The sequence below is a fragment of the Antedon bifida genome, chromosome 5, assembly GCF_963402885.1.
Source record: "Antedon bifida chromosome 5, ecAntBifi1.1, whole genome shotgun sequence".
Taxonomy (NCBI): domain Eukaryota; kingdom Metazoa; phylum Echinodermata; class Crinoidea; order Comatulida; family Antedonidae; genus Antedon; species Antedon bifida.
In genome coordinates, this window is record NC_136230.1 from 26,425,884 (window position 1) to 26,447,320 (window position 21,437).

Here is a 21,437-nt window from a genome sequence, read left to right on the forward strand (position 1 = left end):
ATAGCCTCGTTCACAATGATTATTTAGACTTTATTATTATTTTCTTTTATATTCCGAACAAATTCCGAATCATTGTTGAATTAAGTTATATGAATATATCTATCATAATCTGATAATTTTATTACGTTTATCTTTATCCGTATTTTGTTAAAATGCATATATCATGTAGGAGGCCTACAGTACGAGTTGTCATATAAAAAAATAAGCAAACTAATACGTACTTAGAATAGATTTGAGATTTTAATTGGATAGTGATTTTTATTTTAATTAATTAAGATGTTGTTGTTGTAATTGATTTACTAATATATTGTTAAGATTTTTTTTCAATAAATGAACTTTCTTTATGTGTAAATCAATACTGGAAAATGTAGCCTAGTATCGTCAAAGCCATTAGAGCGTATAATTCAGACTACGTCATTATCGTCATGGTACCATGACGCTATACCATACATTATTAAGCCAATCTTATTCGACATTCAGCGTATTAATAGTATTGCCTGTTTTGAGAAAATTGACGGAAAGCAGGGCTTTGAGGAGGCTGGTAGGCTGTGATACTAACTAGGTATATATTAGCTATAGGTTTAAAACTGCTTTAGGGTAATTTTCTGTCAAGACGCAGCAGTGTATTTTTTTTTCAATTTATTTTATTATCTACCACAGATACCATATGAAGAATGAGCTTATAATTCAAGCTATGTTAATTTTACCGTGATGATGCACATGTTGACATAACCTAGGCCTATGTGACTCGATAATGTATACGTGAATGGAAAGGCCATCGCCGGCGTGATCAACAATGAATGAAGCGTTAATCCCGTGTTCCAATTGTGGAAGAACATTTGCACAGTCAAGAGTGGTAATGCCGCGCCACTTTTACTTTATAAGTAAAATAGATCTAGGGATATAGACATGTTTAAAATGATTGGCCTAGTAGTAGTAATAGGCATAGCTTCGTTCCAACTTGGACGCAACGGAACGATGGGCAAAACGTAAGTGAGTTGACCCATAAAGCGATAGTTGGAATATAATAGTCCAAAGCGTCGTGATTGGTCCAATTATTATGGCGCGCTTACGTCCATGCGTTGCGTCCAACAAATGGTAGGGTTGCCGCTGCCTGGGTCGGTTAACGTGTTGACCTTACCGGATTATCGTCGTATCAAATTAAGAAATATCTCGATTTGTAATATAGCAATATTGTAGGCTAGGCCCCTAGTACGGCATTGATCGATTAATTATCAGATTTCCAGATAAATTATATACTAGTGATCTTTCGTTTTGCTTCGCAATACATGGGACAATCAAGATTAATCCGAGTGTGCGCATGCTCTGTTCATCGCATCTAGCCTATTACATTGTTATTAAATGCTTATACTTACATCATTGACTTATTAAATAATAAATATAAATAATTGTTTGCAGAGTAAGCATCAGAATATTTGCAGAAAATCAAGTAAACGGCGGCCGACTTTTAATTCCGGAAAGCAGCGAGCAGAGGGAACAGACATTCCGTTCTCGGTGACGAGGAGAACCCGTCAAAAAGTTAGTGATACATTATTGAAATCTAACTTTACCGATTAGTCATGAGTTACAGGGCCGTACGCAAGATTTGATTTGGGTGCACAAGATTTGATTTGGGTGCGCAAGTTATTTAATTGGGACCAACCATACTTAAGTACCATGGGCTGGGGGGTCAAGAGGGCCGTCAACGGTTTGGTTAATTTCAATCGGTTTACCGGGCACATAAATACGGAAAATGTCTTCTACGTAAAAAAAATAATGGTGAACAATATTATACAAAATGAAATAAAATGACATTCTAGTATATCGACGGTTCTTCTTGATATTTACCCACCCGTCGTCGGCTAATAGTGTAATAATGTAAAAATGAACTTTTAAAATGTACGAATTTTATCGTGTGATTCCACAGTCTTTATGTAAAAAATGGTAATGGCCCTGAAAATACGTTTTACAATGTATAATTTACATTACATTTGTGATAACTTGATAACGAATAAACTATTATAATAAGCTCCTATTCCATCTCGTGGGATATCCTTATAAGGGTATCACAGACAGAGGTTAGGGCAAGGGGAAAGAGAGGGATTGGCCGTGTGTTAAAACATTTCCCCTCTCGTTTCGCTGGAAAGTTTCCCCTCCCAATTACTGTGTATAAGCCCAAGTGAAATGAGTGGAGATGTGTACGTTGTTGTTATCTTCTTCGTTCATTACAGAATGGCATTACAAAAACCAACTGGCGTCAACGGCATCAAGAATTTATATCAGCAATACGCAATGCAAGAAAATCGGTATTAGCGGTTCGTACAGGGCAGCCGTTACCCCCACCTCCCCCGCCAGCAGAAAATCCAGGTACGCCTTTTTTGTTTATGGGTGTTTCTTTCATGACAATCAGCAGCTAAAGAATAATATTGCACCAATACACGAGTGGTACAGTATCATATATGCGCGCCTATATATTATATATAACTTTATTCACAATCTCAGATTAAAAGAAGTATACATAAACAGTAATTGTATGTTTGAAAGTTATTAATTACAACATTTGAAGTTGTGAATGGGGTTAAGCTGTAAGCAAAAGGTTTAGACGCAAAGTCCCTTTAAATTAATAAATTTGAAATAAATAAATAAAATCTAAAATGTACCATATAGTTTTAATTGTAGGCCTAACGATAATAATAACAATACTAACAATAGAAATAATACAGTGATAATAACAAATCAAATGCTGTGAGAAAATGAATTAACCAGGAACTTATAATTAAAGATAACTGGTAACAAGCATATCATGAATTTTATATTTGAACATACCAATACTGGTTAACATAAGATAAAAAGATAAGTTCATGTGTTTCTTATATATTATGATGTATGTTCTTTGCAGATTATATTACATGTAGATCCTGTTACAGACGCTTCAATGCACAGGCAGCGGCACGGCATATTCCCGTGTGCACCAATAGAAGAAAAGAACTCGGAGAACCAGTGTCATTTGCCTTTAGAACTGTTCCGGGAGACTATGGAAGCAAAAACTACTATGCAAAACAGGTAACTGTCAATACACATTTCGACAGGCTATACAGGGCCTACAGTATACTTGTTTCTTTCTTAAGTGTGGTTCCCACTAGAACGCAACGCAACGTAACGCAGCGACGTATCGACGCAAAGTGTTGTATTGCGTAATCACAAGTGGGAACCGACGACGCAACAGTGCTGGAAACATCGCAGGTTTGATTTCACGCAGGGCGGGGGCAAACACAATTATTGGAAGGGAATTTTCTTACGTTGTGTAGGTTGCGTTACCTTGCGTCGCTAGTGAGAACCACGCTTTACTGGAAAAATAGAGAGAGAGAGATAACGTATACTGTAGGCCTAAGATTGACCATGTGTATCATACTTTTACCTTTTTATTACTTATTGATAATTGTCCGCCAATCAATATAAACACTGTGTTTCTTCTTCCTCCATTGGTCATCCCATTCCGAAATTTTGAAGCAGTAAGAAAAATGGCCTATGCTCAAGACAGTTGTTATGGGCACAATAAATTAAAATACGATGAAAGTTCTTTCTAAATGGTCAACTTTATTAATGCCATAGCATGAGCGCCTTTCACCGATCGAGCGACTTTCTACTTCTATGAGAAGAAGAAGTCGTGTCACATAAGAATATAATAAACGGTTCTGATTGTTAAGCTTTGGTTCCCACTAGGACGTACCGCGTAATTTTACCAATCACAATTAGCTATGGACAATCCAAACTGATGTTTGTCATGGTAAACTCGCTTGCGTTGCACTTGGTCTTGTGTCTAGTGGGAACCAAGCTTTAGCGCTATCTACCATTCATTTTAATACTGCACGCCTTTATGTTGGGCCCGGTAGTGATATTTATTTCCGTACATAAGTGAGTTGGGGACCCCTCATGAAACGTCACAAAATAAACATGAATATTCAAAAGTCATATCCAAAAAGGTGTAAGAATAATGCAAATGCTTTCTGTTTAGTCGAATGGATTAGACTATGGACTTTACATGTCGAATTTTGAATACCATGAGCAACTTATTTTTTCTCTAGTAATAGAGATTATTTAGAGGGTTAGTTTTAGTTATATTTAGGAAGTAATTCGGCTATCTTTCACATAAGGGGTCCCCAACTTATGTACGAAAAAAAAAATCGCGGCCCGGTAATTCAACTTTGTGCTTTTCCCATACAGTAGGCCTAATGACAAATTTTGTAACTGGAGAGATTTGAATGAAACCTGGCCACAGTGACTCTAAAGGGTCTTTCACACCTGTTCCGGCACGGTTCCGGTCCGGCGCTGGAAAAACCAATCGAACGTCAATATTTCGTTTTCACGCGGCTACGCGCATATCAATTGGCGCATAGCCGCGTGGAGCGTCGTGAAAACGAAACATTGATGTTCGATTCGACGGACCGGAACGGAACCGTGCCGGAACAGGTGTGAAAGACCCTTAACTCATGATTTTGTTTTCACGAAACAGTATGCTAAGACAGTACCGAAACCATCAGTAAAATCAAGCATTTCGAGAAGAAACGTAACTGATGTTTCCCATGAAGATGAGAGTGTTTGGCCATTTTCAACGAATGGAAACATGTCATCGAATTCTTCCATATTCCCGTACAACGGTTGTAGCAGTGAAAGACGGTATCAAGGTATATGCATGCACATACAACTGATTTCGAAAAAAGTCACACGCAATGGCTGATGTAAAACGGCATTTGAATCATAATTATAAACTTGAATTATCATATATATATATAGCATGATAATTTAAATTTTCCAGATCAACCTAACGTTTTAAGCAATACTGGGTTATCGCCTGTAATGTTATCTGGTAATCGTTACAAACAGTATCAAATACCTAGTCCAGGATTCGCTGTAGCACCACGTCTGCGTCTGCCAAAGAAACCAGTATCACAACCTAAAGGAGCCAGGTCAATGCCTGGCTCTTCAATTATTCGTTATAACAGACAGCGAGGTGGTCACCCACAGTTAAGGTGAGTTTCAGTACAAGCATTTACCTTTAACTGTCATAAAACACGTATGGAACGCCGTTACTGCCTTCTTCGACTCTTTTACCATTTGGCTCTTTCATTATTTTTATACGGCTTTTTTACCATTACGTTCGGCACATTTACCATTTCATACGGCTCTGGTAAAAGAGCCGTATAAAATGATGAAAGAGCCAAATGGTAAAGGGCCGAATGGTAAACGAGCCGAAGAAGGCAGTAACGGCTTCCATAGACACGTCTGAGTTACAGATGAACAATAAGCATAAGCACAATGTCTAAAATAAAAGCATTGGTCGTCGAAAAATCAATAAAAATGCATAATTACAACTTGTTTAGTTACCATATTAATAAGGATGCTGATCAGTATTATCTTTATTTAAACAGCCGGTCACTGCCAACTCCAACAATCACGACGCCCACTTCACGTTGTAGAATTAGTACAAACTCTTCTGATGATGCCTTCCAAGAAGGCAGGCGGCCTAAAAGTCGATTACCCGCTCGGCGCGAAAGGCTTTTGTCAGCAAGGGAACCCCACAACGAAGGCCCAAGGATAGTATATACTTTTGGAAATATGCAAGTGTATGAAGACTGAAGTAATTAATATTATTAGAATGTAGATATATTTTAAAAATCTTAGCCTTTAAGCCGCCATGGAAGGACTGAGAGCCTTCCAATATCATTCGTGCAATATAATAGGATAGGCTTAAGTTTAAAAAAATACAACTCATAACCAAAATAATTCCCCTGTCGTAATCAGCTCCACAGTCGAGACGTCCGAAGCCAATTAAACGTGCTATAAGCCTAAACAAAAATCATGTTTTGATGAAAAAATGATTCATATTGAAAAAAATAAACCCATTCAACCTATTCAATATCTATTAAAGCGGAAGTAAATAATATAAATAATAAATTAAAGCTATAATAAAGATGATAATATATTGAAAGCAATTAGAGGCCATGGTAGGGCAAATACATTGTGTGGAAAATTGACTAGAGAATCTGGATTCAAAATATAGACTAATACATTAAAAGCAATGTTTGGGAACATGAACTCAGAAAAAACACATGATCGATACTGGAAACCGGTTTACAGTAGTTTATCCGTGGTATACTTGTTTAAACACATAACCATGTGCATGAATAGAGATAGTCTATGCAGTGTATATCAACGTAAGAACAGACGGCTGGATTAAAAAACAACCAAGACGTATCTTATGGAGACTAACCATTTAAAATTTCAAACCGTAGTAAAATCACGAGACAGAGCTGCTCAGTCTTAAATGTAAGTAGGCTATATTGTTTTAGAGAAACTGTTATTTATTATGAAGTACTGTATCTAAGTTTATTCAGGTTTCCGTGACAATCCAGCACTTAGTAAAGTGATAGTGGGATGTATTTAAAGCATCTATTTAAATTCGGTCGTCATCGAAATTGTTCAACCCAAAAATACAGTATGGTAGTTTGTTCCATTTTAAGCAACGGTGTATGGAACGCGAGAAGTGCAATAAATGATTATTTGTTTTCTTCAGGTAGTCGTTGTTAGCGTAACAATAATGGTATATGGAACGCGAAAAATGCAGTAAAACGATTATTTGTTATCTTCTGTACTCGCTGTTGATAGTCATTTAGTTCATTATTTTGTTGTTACAGGCCTACTATGCTTATGTGTATTTGTTCTGAATTACGGTATAATAACAGTATGTGATTAGTAATGTTTAATTGAAGTTGTATTATTTTATTGTTCAAAATACATCGATAACTAACTCGTGAGGCCATTTCAGTTTCAGAGGAACTTATTTTTATTTCGCCAACTATACGCTAAAGCTTGTTACACAAAGCAATAGCATCATCTACCGTATATTTTGAATAATGAATATCATTTGTTAAGAAAAATGTATCCAGTATAGCTTGTTATACAAAGCAATAACATCATCTAACGTATATTTTGAATAATGAATATCATTTGTTAGGGAAAATGTATCCAGTATAGCTTGTTACACAAAGCAATAGCATCATCTAACGTATATTTTGAATAATGAATATCATTTGTTAAGAAAAATGTATGCAGTATAGGCCTAATTATAGCCTCAAAATCATAAGAAGATAGTATCTTATCTTGTGCACACAACGCATGATAACTCGTGGTTATCAACATATGGCGGACATTTGAGTGACCCACATTTTCCGACGGCAGGATAGATTACAAAGCCATTTTTATCCATTTTTGAATTATCCCTACTTTGAGGAGAGCCGTCGACGCAAAGGTATTCATGGGCGGCGTCGTGATGAGTACAACCACCCATTAATAAACCTTCGTACTCCTTGGTCCAGCCTTCAGGGCATGTACGTTTAGCTGGGATCATTATACTTGCTGATCGACCTTTTGCCAGACACACTGCGCAAGTGTCATGTACGTCATTCCACTGAGGGTATTGATCGGACGCCGTTTGGTACTCAGCACCATACACTTCAGCCCTATGAGAGCCGTTCGCCACCATTCGCTCGTCGTATTCAGGTTTCTCGGGTAAACACAGTGGGTTTGTACCAGCTCCAGTTTGCTTAAAGTGCCCTCCTCCAAGATACCCTAAACATCATTATTCAAAACAGTAAAACAATAAACGTGGTAATCATAATGTAAGGTGTAACAAAAGTTACCATTTTCCCGTTTACGGAGAACGACTTGAACAAATATACATATAACCTTAAATATACAGTTCAAATTACACTTAAACGTTGAAAAAATATTTGAACTTAAAATGTAATTGTTTAACGAAATAACATTTTTATTGGGTTTAAATGGCTGTGTTAAAAGCAATACATTCTGCGAGCCGTTTGAATTCGATGCTCCTAGCTAGGAAGGCCTATGCTGTTCCACCAGAGCTAAGCGATTCAGAAGGGCCCACGCCGCAAGACACGGGAGGGGGAGAGGGATACTGTCGGTCATCGTCTTCGCGCAAGGGCTCGTAACTAATAAAACGGCTATGTTGACTGTATATGATTTTGCGCTCTAGCGAACACAAGATATATTCATCGTCCTCCCCTAACCGTCGTTAGTTAAAAGTCCTTTAAAATGAGGTGGACGACCCAAGGTGAAATGCGCTGGTGACGTTCGGGAAGTTTAAAGGCAAGGAGAGAGGGAGGGGCGATGAAACCGAAAATAAGTATAAAGTGTAAATAAAAATAATGTTCAAAACAACATTTTATCACAAGTTTTATGTATATTCATAATTTACATTTTGTTCAACCTTGTATATATACTGTACACATATAGGCCTAGTACTATGGGTTTGAATGGTGGATCTTATGAATAATAATGCTGTTTGTGATTTTAAAATTAATAACATTGATTTATTTTCACTTACCAACGTATACGATTTCTGAAGAATTTGGGGTGCAGTCCTTCCGACCCCAATGAATATACTCAACATAGTTGTTAATGTTACTTGTAAAAGCTGTAAATAATAAATTACATTATACTGACAACAGATATTCCTTCAAAAATCATTACTTTTAAGGCTGTAATTGTGAAATAGAATTAACTGTAAACTTGTTACCAAATGTAATGCGAAATAATTTGACCAACCACGATCTACTTTAATCGCATTGGAACGATATAGAGTCATGTTACCCCATCAGAGCCTACATAATACACTCTAGGGTAAGGGTTAGAAGACAGAAATTTTGCTGGATAAGGGACCTTGGTGGCCCCGAGCCTCCAGATCTGCTTCTGTAATAATTGTGCAATAAATCAAATTCCATATCTTATTAATTTTGTAATAGTTTTAGAGCAAATTACGTCACATAACGTATCCACGCTTAGAATTTTTCAGAGGTTATAATTATTAATTTTGTAATAGTTAAGAACAAATCTCATAACTTATTCACTCTTAGAATTTTTCAGAGGTTTATATAAATTTCAGGGGTCTGGGTGATTATAAAATAGGATATTCTCCGTGTACAAATGGTTTAGAGATGAGAATAACAAAGAACACGTGATCTTAAAACTCGATAACTAATTGAAAATGATATATTTTTTTTTAATTATTAAGGGCAATGTCACAATTAGATAATTTTTATTTTCTAAAAAAAAAAAAAATATCAACACACAACACGCTTACCTTTGTCACCGAAAAGGAAATTCCAGATTACTCCGTCATTGTTTTTAGAGGCCTTTATAATAATAATTAATATAAAATATTATGATTAGTTTAATTCTTCACCATCCATAAGATAATTAATTTCAAGTATATATAAATGTGTCTTTTTAAAACTTTGATTAACGACTTATCTAGCCGGTCGTGTCCTTATTACAAATGATTTCGATAAACTGCAGAAAAACGTGCACAGTGGTCAAATTTGTTTTAATTACGAACATGTATTATTATAATTTGCCTTGCCTGTGTAAGAAAGACATTAATAATTATTCATATAAGAGAAATTATTTATTTTTCATTAAGAAATGTTACATATTAATACATGGATGGAAGTTAACTTTTCAGTTTTTGAATAAAGTGTATAATAGGCCTATAATAATGGGCTTTTTGGAGTTTCTTTGATGCATGTACAATTTTGATATGACTCTAAAATACATTTTGTGATTATATAGCCATTAGTATAAACCAGGCTACATAAAATATAACAATATAATATAATAAATCCAAAGGCAAATTACTGAAAATAATGACAATGCTGTGGGTATTTTGATATGACTCTAAAATACATTTTGTGAATATATAGCCATAAGTATAAACCAGACTACATAAAATATAACAATATAATATAATAAATCCAAAGGCAAATTACTGAAAATAATGACAATCCTGTGGGTATCAGTGGCTGGATCTCAATGGAGATACAAAATAAAATAAGCGAAAAGCTAAATCAAAACGATAAAATAAAACAGCCAGACAATTTAGCAGTTTTCGGGCTGGGATAACACTATTATCATGAGTGAAAGTTAGAGTACTTGGACAAAGTAGATAGTATAAACAGACAAGCGCTGCCTGAGTGGACTATAATAATTTTAATAAAAAAGAGTTAATAAAAAGTCATAATCTTGATTAAGGTTCTTACCTTGGCTTCGGTTAGCAAAATCAGGCAATACCCAAAAATGACGGTACCTTTGAAGATCTTCATTTTCTTGTTGGTTGTTGGTTTGTACACCTTTAAAGCTGATGTAATGAAAATGTAAAACTGATTCTGTTTTTATAGGCCTACTAACAACAGGTGCGCGGTCAGTAATTGGTGCTAGGTGTTGCAAAATAAATAAAATCATATTTCTAATAATATTGAAAATTAGTGTTCAAATAATAATATTTCTAATTAAAAACTTATCTGATTTAGTTATTGAATACAAATATGTGTACTGTTCCAGTTACATAATATAGTGTGTGTTTTGAAAGGTGGCCAAATTTCGTTTTTCCGCGAATATTTACTATTCAAAATAACAAATCTAAAAATGTCACTTTAATTGGTTGAGTATTAATTTCCCGGAATTACTAGGGTCTATGTTCTTGCAAAGCTTGGCCCAACAATACCATCACCATTATATTCGAAAACCACAACGTGTTACTCGTAGTTCTTCTTCTGTTGGTACTCTTTTTGATATTCGTCGCTGCAGAACAGAATCTTCTTTTCAATCATATATATCCCACTTGTTACCAGAATCTGGAATAACTTACTCGGTGAAATTCGCAACTTAGATATTTCTGTTAGTTACTTCTTTTAAAACCAAATTATTAAACCATCTCAGTACTTATTTTTTAAATAGTTTTGATGTTGAAAACGTGTGTCGCCTTTTGAAGATGCTTTAATTGTAAAATGTAATTTTTTTGTGCTCTTTTCTGGGGTGACCAACTAGCATAGGTGTTTAGTATCTGTTTGTTCTTTCCTTGCCGTTTATATTTTGTTTGTTTTTTTTCTATGTATGGCAGAAATTGAATAAAATAAAAAAATAAAATATTTGGGAACATCACTACCATATTTGGGTACATCACACTTTTTTGTCAAACTAGTTTTGATAGTGTAAACGGAGCTTTATATAAGCTTAGAATTGTTTTCTTCATAGTGATACCGAGTTTTTTCTAAACGGTAATTAAGTAATTTTCATACCATCAATGTCTCATCTATTTACACCACAGACTTTTGTACTAATTCATTAACCAATGATGTTAGAATTGATAAAGTGTTGCATGAGAAGCATTTAAAATGTTTTAAATAAGCGTGTTTCCACCTGAAATTTCATCAGAACAGAAATTACATAGGATACATAATCACAAAAATGTGATTGAAACTTCATAAAAATCATCAAATGTAAAAAAACACACAAAAAACAGTAATTTATAAAATATGTATTTTCTAAAATGGTGTCGCTCTGCTCTTTGAGATGCGCAAACGCAATTTTTTCTGATTTTTGGAAGGATTGATTACAGTATGTCAAACCTTTTCTGACTAAGGCGTGGTTCCCACTAGCGACGCAACGTAACGCAACCTACGCAACGTAAGAAAATGCCCTTCCGATAATTGTGTTTGCTCCCGCCTGCATAAAATCAAACCTGCAACTTTACAGCACTGTTCCGTTGTCGGTTCACACTTGTGATTACACAATACAGCACCTTGCGTCGGTACGTCGCTGCGTTACGTTGCGTTGCGTTCTAGTGGGAACCACGCTTAAGGTTATACCACATCAGATTAACCAGGGATCATTTCACTCATCCCTGTATTAACCTTGTTATTTTATTATCTGTACTCAAAGTAACCAGTTTGTTCAAAAACACATTGCTTTCTTCTGTGATGTTTAGATCACCCGGTTTCTGGGTACTGTATGTTGTGAATAAACAGTAATTAAAATGTGAATAATTGTAATGATCATGGCATCTGTGATACCGCGAAAACTGCCAAGTGGCTATGCAAATTCAAGTGAGGCCTTTTTAACTGTTTGCATGTCAGTGTACTGTTAAGGCTGGTTTCCTGTCGACGTAAGAAGTCGAATTTTGCAACGATTCTTGCGTTTCATACGTTTCTTACGTCTCTTACGAAAGTTGAGAAAAAATTGACGTCGTTGACGTTAGTCAAGATCGTGTCAGGCCGCAGAGAAACATCTGTAGTTATGCTGCTCCCGAAAATTGAAATTTTGGCTGTGAAACACACGTCGTATGCTTATGTCAATTTTAGTGTTGTTACGAAAGTTGAAATGTTTTTCTTTCGTCGGTCAGATTTATGACGTAATTGAAACAACATCTATGATTGGTGTTTCTTTTTAGAGCGGGTTTTATCATTTTTCGCGCGAAATGTTGAATGTTGTTATTGTACCTGCAGCTACTCAGCAGCAGTGTCAGTGCAGCACACCAACATATTATTTTTAGTAGATAGGCTAGGCCCTAGTATTAGTAATAATACTTAATTAATACTGTACTAATAGGAATGGATTTGACCAAAATATAATCAAACTAGCTAGGAGCCAGGCTAATAGGCTAGGCCTATGCACTATTGTATGAATCAAAATATGAATTAATTATTCTGGCCTTAGTAGGCCTAGCCTTAAATAGTTTTCAAAATTAAAAAACGGCAAATCATTTCGGGATTCCTATTATTATTAGACCTACCTATGGGCCCAGGCATACCGTACTCTAATCGAGCATGAGATAGCACTACCGCAGTAAGATACCCATTAGGCCTATTTACCTATAATAAGAATAAATTTGACAAAACAATATAAATTATACAAAATCAAGCAAACATTTTTCTTTAAAGTTACATAATAATATTATATTGCTTACAAGGGCTTTCTATATCTTATCTTGTTGCAAATGTTCATTTTCGCGACGTTTCTACCGACAAATAGAACAAAAGAATGTCGGTTTCAATGCTGATTGTTTATTGCACGTCCATAAATAAGAGTATTATATTTTGATATGAGTTGTAAACTCCCTGATTAGAACAATATTATATTGAAACTACTGTGCATTTGTAAAGTATGTACATTGTACAACATCGTAAAGTGGGCTAAAATTGTAGTAGTACGGTAAATACATACAAATGTTATTGTCCGGCTTTATTTCACTGTAAGGTCATACACATTACGTCATAACTCTTGTCGCTCATTGGTTGCTTGTTACGATTGCGCTTACGTCTCTTGCGAAAGTTGACTTCAAGTCAACTTTCGTAAGAGACGTAAGAAACGTGACGCAAGGGCGTTCATTCAAGCGTAAGATAAAAAATCCCGGTTTCCTGTAAAATCGAAAGAAAACGTCGTAACGCAACAATTGTTAGGGCATCGTAGTCAATTGTTAGGTCGTTATCATTTTTCTTACGTTACGTCAATTTTATAAATTTTCGATCGTAATCGGTTTCCTGTAAAATCCGCTGTTCTTACGACAAATCGACGTAGTCGCAACAAAAGTGATGTTCTTACGTCGACAGGAAACCAGGCTTTATTGAACTGATACAGCCTTGGGTTATTTTAAATATACAAACGACTGAACAACCACAACAAATTATACGAATAATGAACGAAAAATTAATGTTTCTCTGAAAGGCTTACTTGCGAAAAGTAGGTAAGCGGTGCCGTTGTACAGCGGTCTTTAATTGGAGAGAGTCTTTAACTTGAGGGAGACACTGTATTTGGGAATATCACTACCATATTTGGGTACATCACACTATTTGTCAAACTAGTTTGATAGTGTAGACGGAGCTTTATAAGCTTAGAATTGTTTTCTTCATAGTGATACTGAGTTTTTTTCTAAACGGTAATTATGTAATTGTCATATCATAATGTCTCATTAAATAAAACCGTACTTCATCCGTTTCTAAGTACTGTATGTTGTGAATAAACACAATAATTTAAATGTGAATAATTGTAATAATCGTGGCATCTGTGATACCGCGAAAACTGCCAAGGTAGGTAAGCGGGGTCGCGGTACAGCGGTCTTCAATTGGAGGGAGTCTTTAACTTGAGGGAGTCTTTAACTTGAGGGAGACGATTTATTTTTAGTCGTGTGCAACGCGACATTACACCTCACTATGTCGGTCTGTAGGTCGGTCGGTCAGTAAACACTAATTTAAATTTGAGCACGCGACTGCAGCCATGTACAGTATGGCCTTGTATTGTTTAAGCACGTGAAAGAAAACAAAGTCAAGTGGATATAATGAATGCAAATACAAATGATGCCTTTTAAACTTTCCGCGTGCTAATATTTATTGAACTTATATAACCCTAAATTATTTTAAATATACAAACTTCTGAACAACCACAACATATTTGAGAAAATATTATTGGTTTATTATTTCAACCGATATTTACTTTTGTACCAAAATAACATGCATCATATTTTTTGGCCAAATTGCAAGAATCGCAACCCTAGTAATGGTGCCGATTCCGTGAAAGTAATTTTAGATTTATTTTGAATAGTAAATATTCGAGGAAAACTAAAATTTGGGCACCTTTCAAAACACACACTATATTATGTAACTGGAACAGTACACATTTTCGTATTCAATAACAAAACTAAATCAGATACGTTTTAATTATAAATATTAGAGTAGGCCTTTTCAAACTTCTAACAAATCAGAAAAAACAAATTTGTGCGTGTATAGGTGTATTATTTCAACCGATATTAACTTTTGTACCAAAATAACATGCATCATTATTTTTGGGCCAAATTCCAAGAACTACGACCCTAGTAATGGCGCCGATTCCGAGAAAGTAATACACAACCAATTAGAGTGAAATTTTAGATTTGATTTGAATAGTAAATATTTAAGGAATTATGGCACAAAGGTGCATGAACCATGTTTTATCTGCCACGTTTCAAAACAAATATTCAAAGTATTCAATAACAAAACTCAGATACGTTTTAATTATAAATGTTAGAGTATAGTATATAAGTAGTATTAGTTTCAATATAATTATATTCGACAGGCTATACAGGGCCTTCAGTATACTTGTTTCTTTCTTAAAGCGTGGTTCCCACTAGCGACGCAACGCAAGGACGTAACGCAACGCAAGTGAATTGACCAATCACAAGCGATGGCTTATTCGCTTGTGATTGCTAACTGTCTATAACTTCGCTTGTCATTGGTTAAAACGCTTGCGTTGCGTTTACGTCCTTGCGTTACGTTCTAGTGGGAACCAAGCTTAAGCGTGGTTCCCACTAGAACGCAACGCAACGTAACGCAGCGACGTATCGACGCAAAGTGTTGTATTGCGTAATCACAAGTGGAAACTGACATGCAACAGTGCTGGAAACATCGCAGGTTTGATTTCACGCAGGCGGGGGCAAACACAATTATTGGAAGGGAATTTTCTTACGTTGCGTAGGTTGCGTTACGTTGCGTCGCTAGTGGGAACCACGCTTTACTGGAAAAACAATGAAAACACGTCGTCGATAATGAGGTGGTGCACACATTTCAGAGAGAGATAACGTATACTGTAGGCATAAAATTGACCATGTGTATCATACTTTTACCTTTTTATTACTTATTGATAATTGTCCGCCAATCAATATAAACACTGTGTTTCTTCTTCCTCCATTGGTCATCCCATTCCGAAATCTTGAAGCAGTAAGAAAAATGGCCTATGCTCAAGACAGTTGTTATGGGCACAATAAATTAAAATACGATAATGGTTCTTTCTAAATTGGTCAACTTTATTAATGCCATAGCTTGAGCGCCTTTCACCGATCGAGCGACTTTCTACTTCTATGAGAAGAAGAAGTCGTGTCACATAAAAATATAATAAACGGCTCTGATTGTTAAGCTTTGGTTCCCACTAGGACGTACCGCGTAATTTTACCAATCACAAGCTATGGATAATCCAAACTGATGCTTGTCATGGTCAACTCGCTTGCGTTGTCTAGTGGGAACCAAGCTTTAGCGCTATCTGCCATTCATTTTAATACTGCACGCCTTTATATTGGGACCGGTAGTGATATTTATTTCCGTACACAAGTTACTCCTCATGAAACATCACAAAATAAACATGAATATTCATTAGTCATATCCATAAGGTGTGATGTAAGAATTGAGCTAACTACAATTCGCTAATGCGAACAATGCTTTCTGTTGAGCCGTCTGTTTTTGTCGAATCGATTAGACAAATCCCATGAGCAACTTATTTTTACTTTATGGTGATAATAGTGAGAGAGATTATTTAGAGGGTTAGGTTTTAGTTATATTTAGGAAGTAGTTTGGCTATCTTTCACATAAGTGGTCCCCAACTTATGTACGAAAAAAAAATCGCGACCCCGTAATTCAACTGTGTTTCACATACAGTAAGCCTAATGCGAAATTTTGTAACTAGACTGGAGAGATTTGAATGAAACCTAGCCACAATGACCCTAACTCATGATTTTGTTTTCACGAAACAGTATGCTAAGACAGTACCGAAACCATCAGTAAAATCAAGCATTTCGAGAAGAAACGTAACTGATGTTTCCCATGAAGATGAGAGTGTTTGGCCATTTTCAACGAATGGAAACATGTCATCGAATTCTTCCATATTCCCGTACAACGGTTGTAGCAGTGAAAGACGGTATCAAGGTATATGCATGCACATACAACTGATTTCGAAAAAAGTCACACGCAATGGCTGATGTAAAACAGCATTTGAATCATAATATAAACTTGAATTATCATATATATATATAGCATGATAATTTAAATTTTCCAGATCAACCTAACGTTTTAAGCAATACTGGGTTATCGCCTGTAATGTTATCTGGTAATCGTTACAAACAGTATCAAAGACCTAGTACAGGATTCGCTGTAGCACCACGTCTGCGTCTGCCAAAGAAACCAGTACCACAACCTAAAGGAGCCAGGTCAATGCCTGGCTCTTCAATCATTCGTTATAACAGACAGCGAGGTGGTCACCCACAGTTAAGGTGAGTTTCAGTACAAGCATGTACCTTTAACTGTCATGAAACACGTATAGAACGCCGTTACTTCTTCGGCTCTTTTACCATTACGTTCGGCACTTTCACCATTTCATACGGCTCTGGTAAAAGAGCTGATGAAATGATGAAAGAGCCAAATGGTAAAGGGCCGAATGGTAAACGAGCCGAAGAAGGCAGTAACGGCGTTCCATAGACACGTCTGAGACTGTCTAAAATAACATCATTGGTCGTCGAAAAAACAATAAAAATGCATAATTACAACCTGTTTAGTTACCATAGGCATAATATTAAAAGGATGCTGATCAGTATTATCTTTATTTAAACAGCCGGTCACTGCCAACTCCAACAATCACGACGCCCAGGTCACGTTGTAGAACTAGTACAAACTCTTCTGACTCTCTGAGGCTTAAAACAGTCGGAGAGCCGCGTTGGGAAATATGACCGTTATCGCTGAATTTTCGACTTCGCATGACGTCATAAATTTTAGAAGCCCTCTCTCGGCACAGAAGTATCAACGTTTCGCGCGAAAACATTAGCATAAAGTATACGTCATTTAATAGCTGTTTAATAAACATTAGTAGGCGAAAAATTAACCATATATGGTAAGATCAGTTCCTTATATGTTTAAGATGTCGCAGGTCACCTAATTTTCTGAATAATTTGTTGGATTTGTTGTCAGCGACAATTTCTTTCCAAAGTTCGTGTGCGTCCGTCAAAACTGAAGTTTTCTAACAGGTGTTTGTTTACAAATTTTCCATTAGTGGGATTTGCATCCCATACAGTGAATTACCAAAAAACCGACGTATATGGATAGAGTAAGTATCAATAGTCTGTTTTACGTTAAAATTGGCTTGAAACCCTATTTAAGCTTCCTATAGCGAACATTTTAAAAAAGGTCCTCATGTCATATATTGTTACGTCTCGCGGCACTAGTTCCGTCGTGTGTGGTGCATGGTGTGTTGATTGTGGTTGTTGTAGGTGAGTATATGCACGACCTGGTGGATCGTTGTCGTATTATATCGGCCTAGGCCTAGTAACATGTTCTGTTAATAATTTAAATACTTTAGTTACAATTTAGTATTATTAAAGTATCGTTACAATCCTACTCTATATTGAATTTGCATTTGGAAGTTTTAAAAAGATAATTAAGCAAATCGCAGCCTGATACAGGTATAGGCCTACCTATTCTATATAGTTAAATATTTATTTATAGTAAAATTATTGACAACTGAGGGGTACAATTTATTTATAATATTAATAATTATTACAATAAACAGACATAAGGAAATTTTGTATTTGCTGCTTTTTCATGGTAGGCCTATATCTGAAAATGTTTTCAGGTTGTTGAATAATTATACTGTATAACGATGCAATGTTTTGTTCATATCATAGTGACAATTATTTAAATAGTTTCATTCATTACATTTCAGCTATTCATTTTCATTTTAGGTTTTTTGTTGGTATCAAGACTCGACGATTTTCTGTCTCGTTCTTCAATATGAGGCTGGACGGTGGAAGCTGTAATGGTTTTCTCGATTTCAATATCATTGCTGCAGCTGATAGTTTTTCATTTTATTCGCTAATAATAATATAACATATACATTCATGCGCATTCAAGTTTTAGAAGCGTTTCAGATCAGTCAATGATAAGATATAAATTAAGTTGCAATTGATTGATTGATTTACTTTATTAACCAGAGTCACACAGATACATAAAATATAAACATATAAAACAATCATAAAATCAGTACAACCGTAAGACTCACGTAAGTTAATATGATATAGGCTAAGGCCTAGCTAGTTTGTTATGTTTGATGAACAAGGTGCTATTTAAATAATATATACAGTAGTAGTAGTATTTACTATTTATATCAGTATTGTTTGAAAGATATTTGTATTAAAAACTGCTTTTTCACATTCTGTATACGTTAAAAAAAAATTGGTTGCTTGTGTGAAATGCAAGTTGTATCTAATAAAGTAATATTTATATACAAGTAAATGATGGACTTATATTTTTATATCTTGGTTTCAGCTGGGCCCATAATTATCTTTTTTAAAAACATGACCATATAAAAATACACGTTTGAGTCTCTGAAACAAACATGCCCGATTTTATAAAACATTCCCCATATATAAATTGAAAATGGGTTATTTATTTTTATTTTTCCATTTATTGTTTTTTTAACAGTTTTTTATTTGTTCTGGGCCTAGTTTCTCCTTCAGGCTTCTTCTTGCTTGGTATATGAGCAGAGCTGGGATAGACCTACCACCAGCCTAGACTATAGAATATCCAGCTACTATTATTAACACTCACTAGGGTAGGCCTACCTATCTAATATTAGTATTATATCAGAATTACTCAGCCTAGCTAGGCCTAGAAAATACTATTTTTAGGCCTAGCTAGGCTAGAAATCAAGTAAGTAATTATAGTAGGTAGCCTTTCCTAGCTCAGAAACCAAATAGAACAATAATCGGGGAGCAAATTGAAATCTTAGGCCTATGACGTAATACGCCTGCATGAAAACCGTATATTGAACACAGACACGATTCGGTCCGGGACGATTCGTACCAGCTTCGTAAAACGTAAACAAAGTTTCAAAATGGCGATTTTTCGATCGAAACAGAACATAAATGTAGTAGGTTTGGTTTGATTAGTGGGAGTTGCATCCCAAGAAAGCTTAAAATTAGATTTTTATTTTAATAGATAGCTTAATAGTTTATCTTGAAAGGATTTTAAATTCGCTTTGAAACCTTATCTAGAAAATATGAAATTTAATGATTTTTTACCATCATTTAAAAAAAAATTAAAGTAAAAAAGTTTATACATAAAATAATGATATTTCTTGAAACAAAAAATCTGTGGAATTTAGATCACAGTTTTTATCATTATTTACGCTTGTAGTTCAACTATTGAAATACGTTTATTGATTTCATTTAATATCAAAAGTATACCATTTTCTAAGTGTACTAAAATAGCAAAAATTCCAACATCAGTGATGCGTTACCAACGCGGCTTTCCGACTGAAAAGTCGATTACCCGCTCGGCGCGAAAGGCTTTTGTCAGCAAGGGAACTCCACAACGAAGGTCCAAGGATAGTATATACTTTTGGAAATATGCAAGTGTATAAAGACTGAAGGCCATTTATAAGTAATTAATATTATTATAATGTAGATATATTTTTAAAATCTTAGCCTTTAAACCGCCATGGAAGGACCGAGAGCCTTCCAATATCATTCGTGCAATATAATAGGATAGGCTTAAGTTAAAAAAATACAACTTATAACCACAATAATTCCCCTGTCGTAATCAGCTCCACAGTCGAGACCGAAGCCAATTAAACGTGCTATAAGCCTAAACAAAAATCATGTTTTGATGAAAAAATGATTCATATTGAAAAAAATAAACCCATTCGACCTATTCAATATCTATTAAAGCGGAAGTAAATAATATAAATAATAAATTAAAGCTATAATAAAGATGATAATATATTGAAAGCAATTAGAGGCCATGGTAGGGCAAATACATTGTGTGGAAAATCGACGAATCTGGATTCAAATAATATATAGACTAAATGCAAGGAATGTTTGGGGAAAAAAAATGATCGATACTGGAAACCGGTAGTTTATAGTATAAACACATAACCATGTGCACTAATAGAGATATTCTATGCAGTGTATATCAACGTAAGAACAGACGGCTGGATTAAAAAACAACCAAGACGTATCCTTAGGAGGCTAACCATTCAAAATTTCAAACCGTAGTAAAATCACGAGACGGAGCTGCTCAGTCTTAAATGTAAGTATACTTGTTTTAGAGAAACTGTTATTTATTATGATGTAGGCCTACTGTATCTAAGTTTATTCAGGTTTCCGTGACAATCCAGCACTTAGTAAAGTGATAGTGGGATGTATTTTAAGGCATCTATTTATATTCGGCCGTCATCGAAATTGTTCAACCCAAAAATACAGTATGGTAGTTTGTTCCATTTTAAGCAACGGTGTATGGAACGCGAAAAGTGCAATAAATGATTATTTGTTTTCTTCAGGTAGTCGTTGTTAGCGTAACAATAATGGTATATGGAACGCGAAAAATGCAGTAAAACGATTATTTGTTATCTTCTGTACTCGCTGTTGATAGTCATTTAGTTCATTGTTTTGTTGTTACAGGCCACTACTATGCTTATGTGTATTTGTTCTGAATTACGGTATAATAACAGTATGTGATTAATAATATTTAATTGAAGTTGTATTATTTTATTGTTCAAAATACATCAATAACTAACTCGTGAGGCCATTTCAGTTTCAGAGGAACTTATTTTTATTTCGCCAACTATACGCTAAAGCTTTTTACACAAAGCAATAGCATCATCTACCGTATATTTTGAATAATGAATATCATTTGTTAAGAAAAATATATCCAGTATAGCTTGTTACACAAAGCAATAGCATCATCTAACGTATATTTTGAATAATGAATATCATTTGTTAGGGAAAATGT

The 21,437-nt window shown here is 35.1% G+C and overlaps 3 protein-coding genes across 6 annotated transcripts; 2 read left to right on the forward strand and 1 right to left on the reverse strand.

Moving 5' to 3' along the window:
* Positions 1-748: 748 nt before the first annotated feature.
* On the forward strand, positions 749-21,370 carry LOC144842789 (uncharacterized). 3 transcript variants are annotated; one of them, XR_013612178.1, is made up of 8 exons: positions 749-856; positions 1,420-1,539; positions 2,232-2,367; positions 2,900-3,063; positions 4,514-4,685; positions 4,817-5,030; positions 5,430-6,148; positions 20,569-21,370. XR_013612178.1 is itself a non-coding variant. In XM_078699328.1 (7 exons), the coding sequence occupies exons 1-7, from the start codon at positions 797-799 to the stop codon at positions 5,635-5,637; spliced, it is 1,074 nt and encodes a 357-aa protein (XP_078555454.1). In that variant the 5' UTR covers positions 749-796; the 3' UTR covers positions 5,638-6,808. The 3 variants fall into 3 exon arrangements, 1 of the variants encoding a protein (XP_078555454.1); XR_013612177.1 differs by lacking the exon at positions 20,569-21,370 and adding an exon at positions 16,412-16,493 and having other exon boundaries at positions 5,430-6,327; XM_078699328.1 differs by lacking the exon at positions 20,569-21,370 and having other exon boundaries at positions 5,430-6,808.
* On the reverse strand, positions 6,808-17,338 carry LOC144842805 (uncharacterized). 2 transcript variants are annotated; one of them, XM_078699349.1, is made up of 6 exons: positions 17,214-17,256; positions 15,512-15,596; positions 10,119-10,216; positions 9,164-9,215; positions 8,408-8,497; positions 6,808-7,629 (listed from the first exon to the last, which is right to left on the reverse strand). In XM_078699349.1, the coding sequence occupies exons 3-6, from the start codon at positions 10,179-10,181 to the stop codon at positions 7,157-7,159; spliced, it is 678 nt and encodes a 225-aa protein (XP_078555475.1). In that variant the 5' UTR covers positions 10,182-10,216; positions 15,512-15,596; positions 17,214-17,256; the 3' UTR covers positions 6,808-7,156. The 2 variants fall into 2 exon arrangements, with proteins under 2 accessions (XP_078555475.1, XP_078555476.1); XM_078699350.1 differs by lacking the exon at positions 15,512-15,596 and having other exon boundaries at positions 17,214-17,338.
* Positions 15,571-18,932, forward strand: LOC144842809 (uncharacterized). Its single transcript, XM_078699354.1, has 4 exons — positions 15,571-16,583; positions 16,714-16,927; positions 17,266-17,754; positions 18,370-18,932. The coding sequence occupies exons 1-3, from the start codon at positions 16,376-16,378 to the stop codon at positions 17,378-17,380; spliced, it is 537 nt and encodes a 178-aa protein (XP_078555480.1). The 5' UTR covers positions 15,571-16,375; the 3' UTR covers positions 17,381-17,754; positions 18,370-18,932.
* Positions 21,371-21,437: the final 67 nt, after the last annotated feature.

What these genes read in the sequence shown, in the direction of transcription:
- LOC144842789 (XM_078699328.1), top strand. Translation starts at nt 797, where the DNA reads ATGAATGAAGCGTTAATCCCGTGTTCCAATTGTGGAAGAACATTTGCA. An exon ending in CGAGGAGAACCCGTCAAAAA is followed by an intron (nt 1,540 to 2,231) that starts GTTAGTGATACA and finishes CGTTCATTACAG; the next exon opens with AATGGCATTACAAAAACCAA. An exon ending in GGTGGTCACCCACAGTTAAG is followed by an intron (nt 5,031 to 5,429) that starts GTGAGTTTCAGT and finishes TTATTTAAACAG; the next exon opens with CCGGTCACTGCCAACTCCAA.
- LOC144842805 (XM_078699350.1), bottom strand. Translation starts at nt 10,181, where the DNA reads ATGAAGATCTTCAAAGGTACCGTCATTTTTGGGTATTGCCTGATTTTG. An exon ending in TTTCCTTTTCGGTGACAAAG is followed by an intron (nt 8,498 to 9,163) that starts GTAAGCGTGTTG and finishes TATTATTTACAG; the next exon opens with CTTTTACAAGTAACATTAAC. An exon ending in TTCAGAAATCGTATACGTTG is followed by an intron (nt 7,630 to 8,407) that starts GTAAGTGAAAAT and finishes AATGATGTTTAG; the next exon opens with GGTATCTTGGAGGAGGGCAC.
- LOC144842809 (XM_078699354.1), top strand. Translation starts at nt 16,376, where the DNA reads ATGACCCTAACTCATGATTTTGTTTTCACGAAACAGTATGCTAAGACA. An exon ending in CAGTGAAAGACGGTATCAAG is followed by an intron (nt 16,584 to 16,713) that starts GTATATGCATGC and finishes TAAATTTTCCAG; the next exon opens with ATCAACCTAACGTTTTAAGC. An exon ending in GGTGGTCACCCACAGTTAAG is followed by an intron (nt 16,928 to 17,265) that starts GTGAGTTTCAGT and finishes TTATTTAAACAG; the next exon opens with CCGGTCACTGCCAACTCCAA.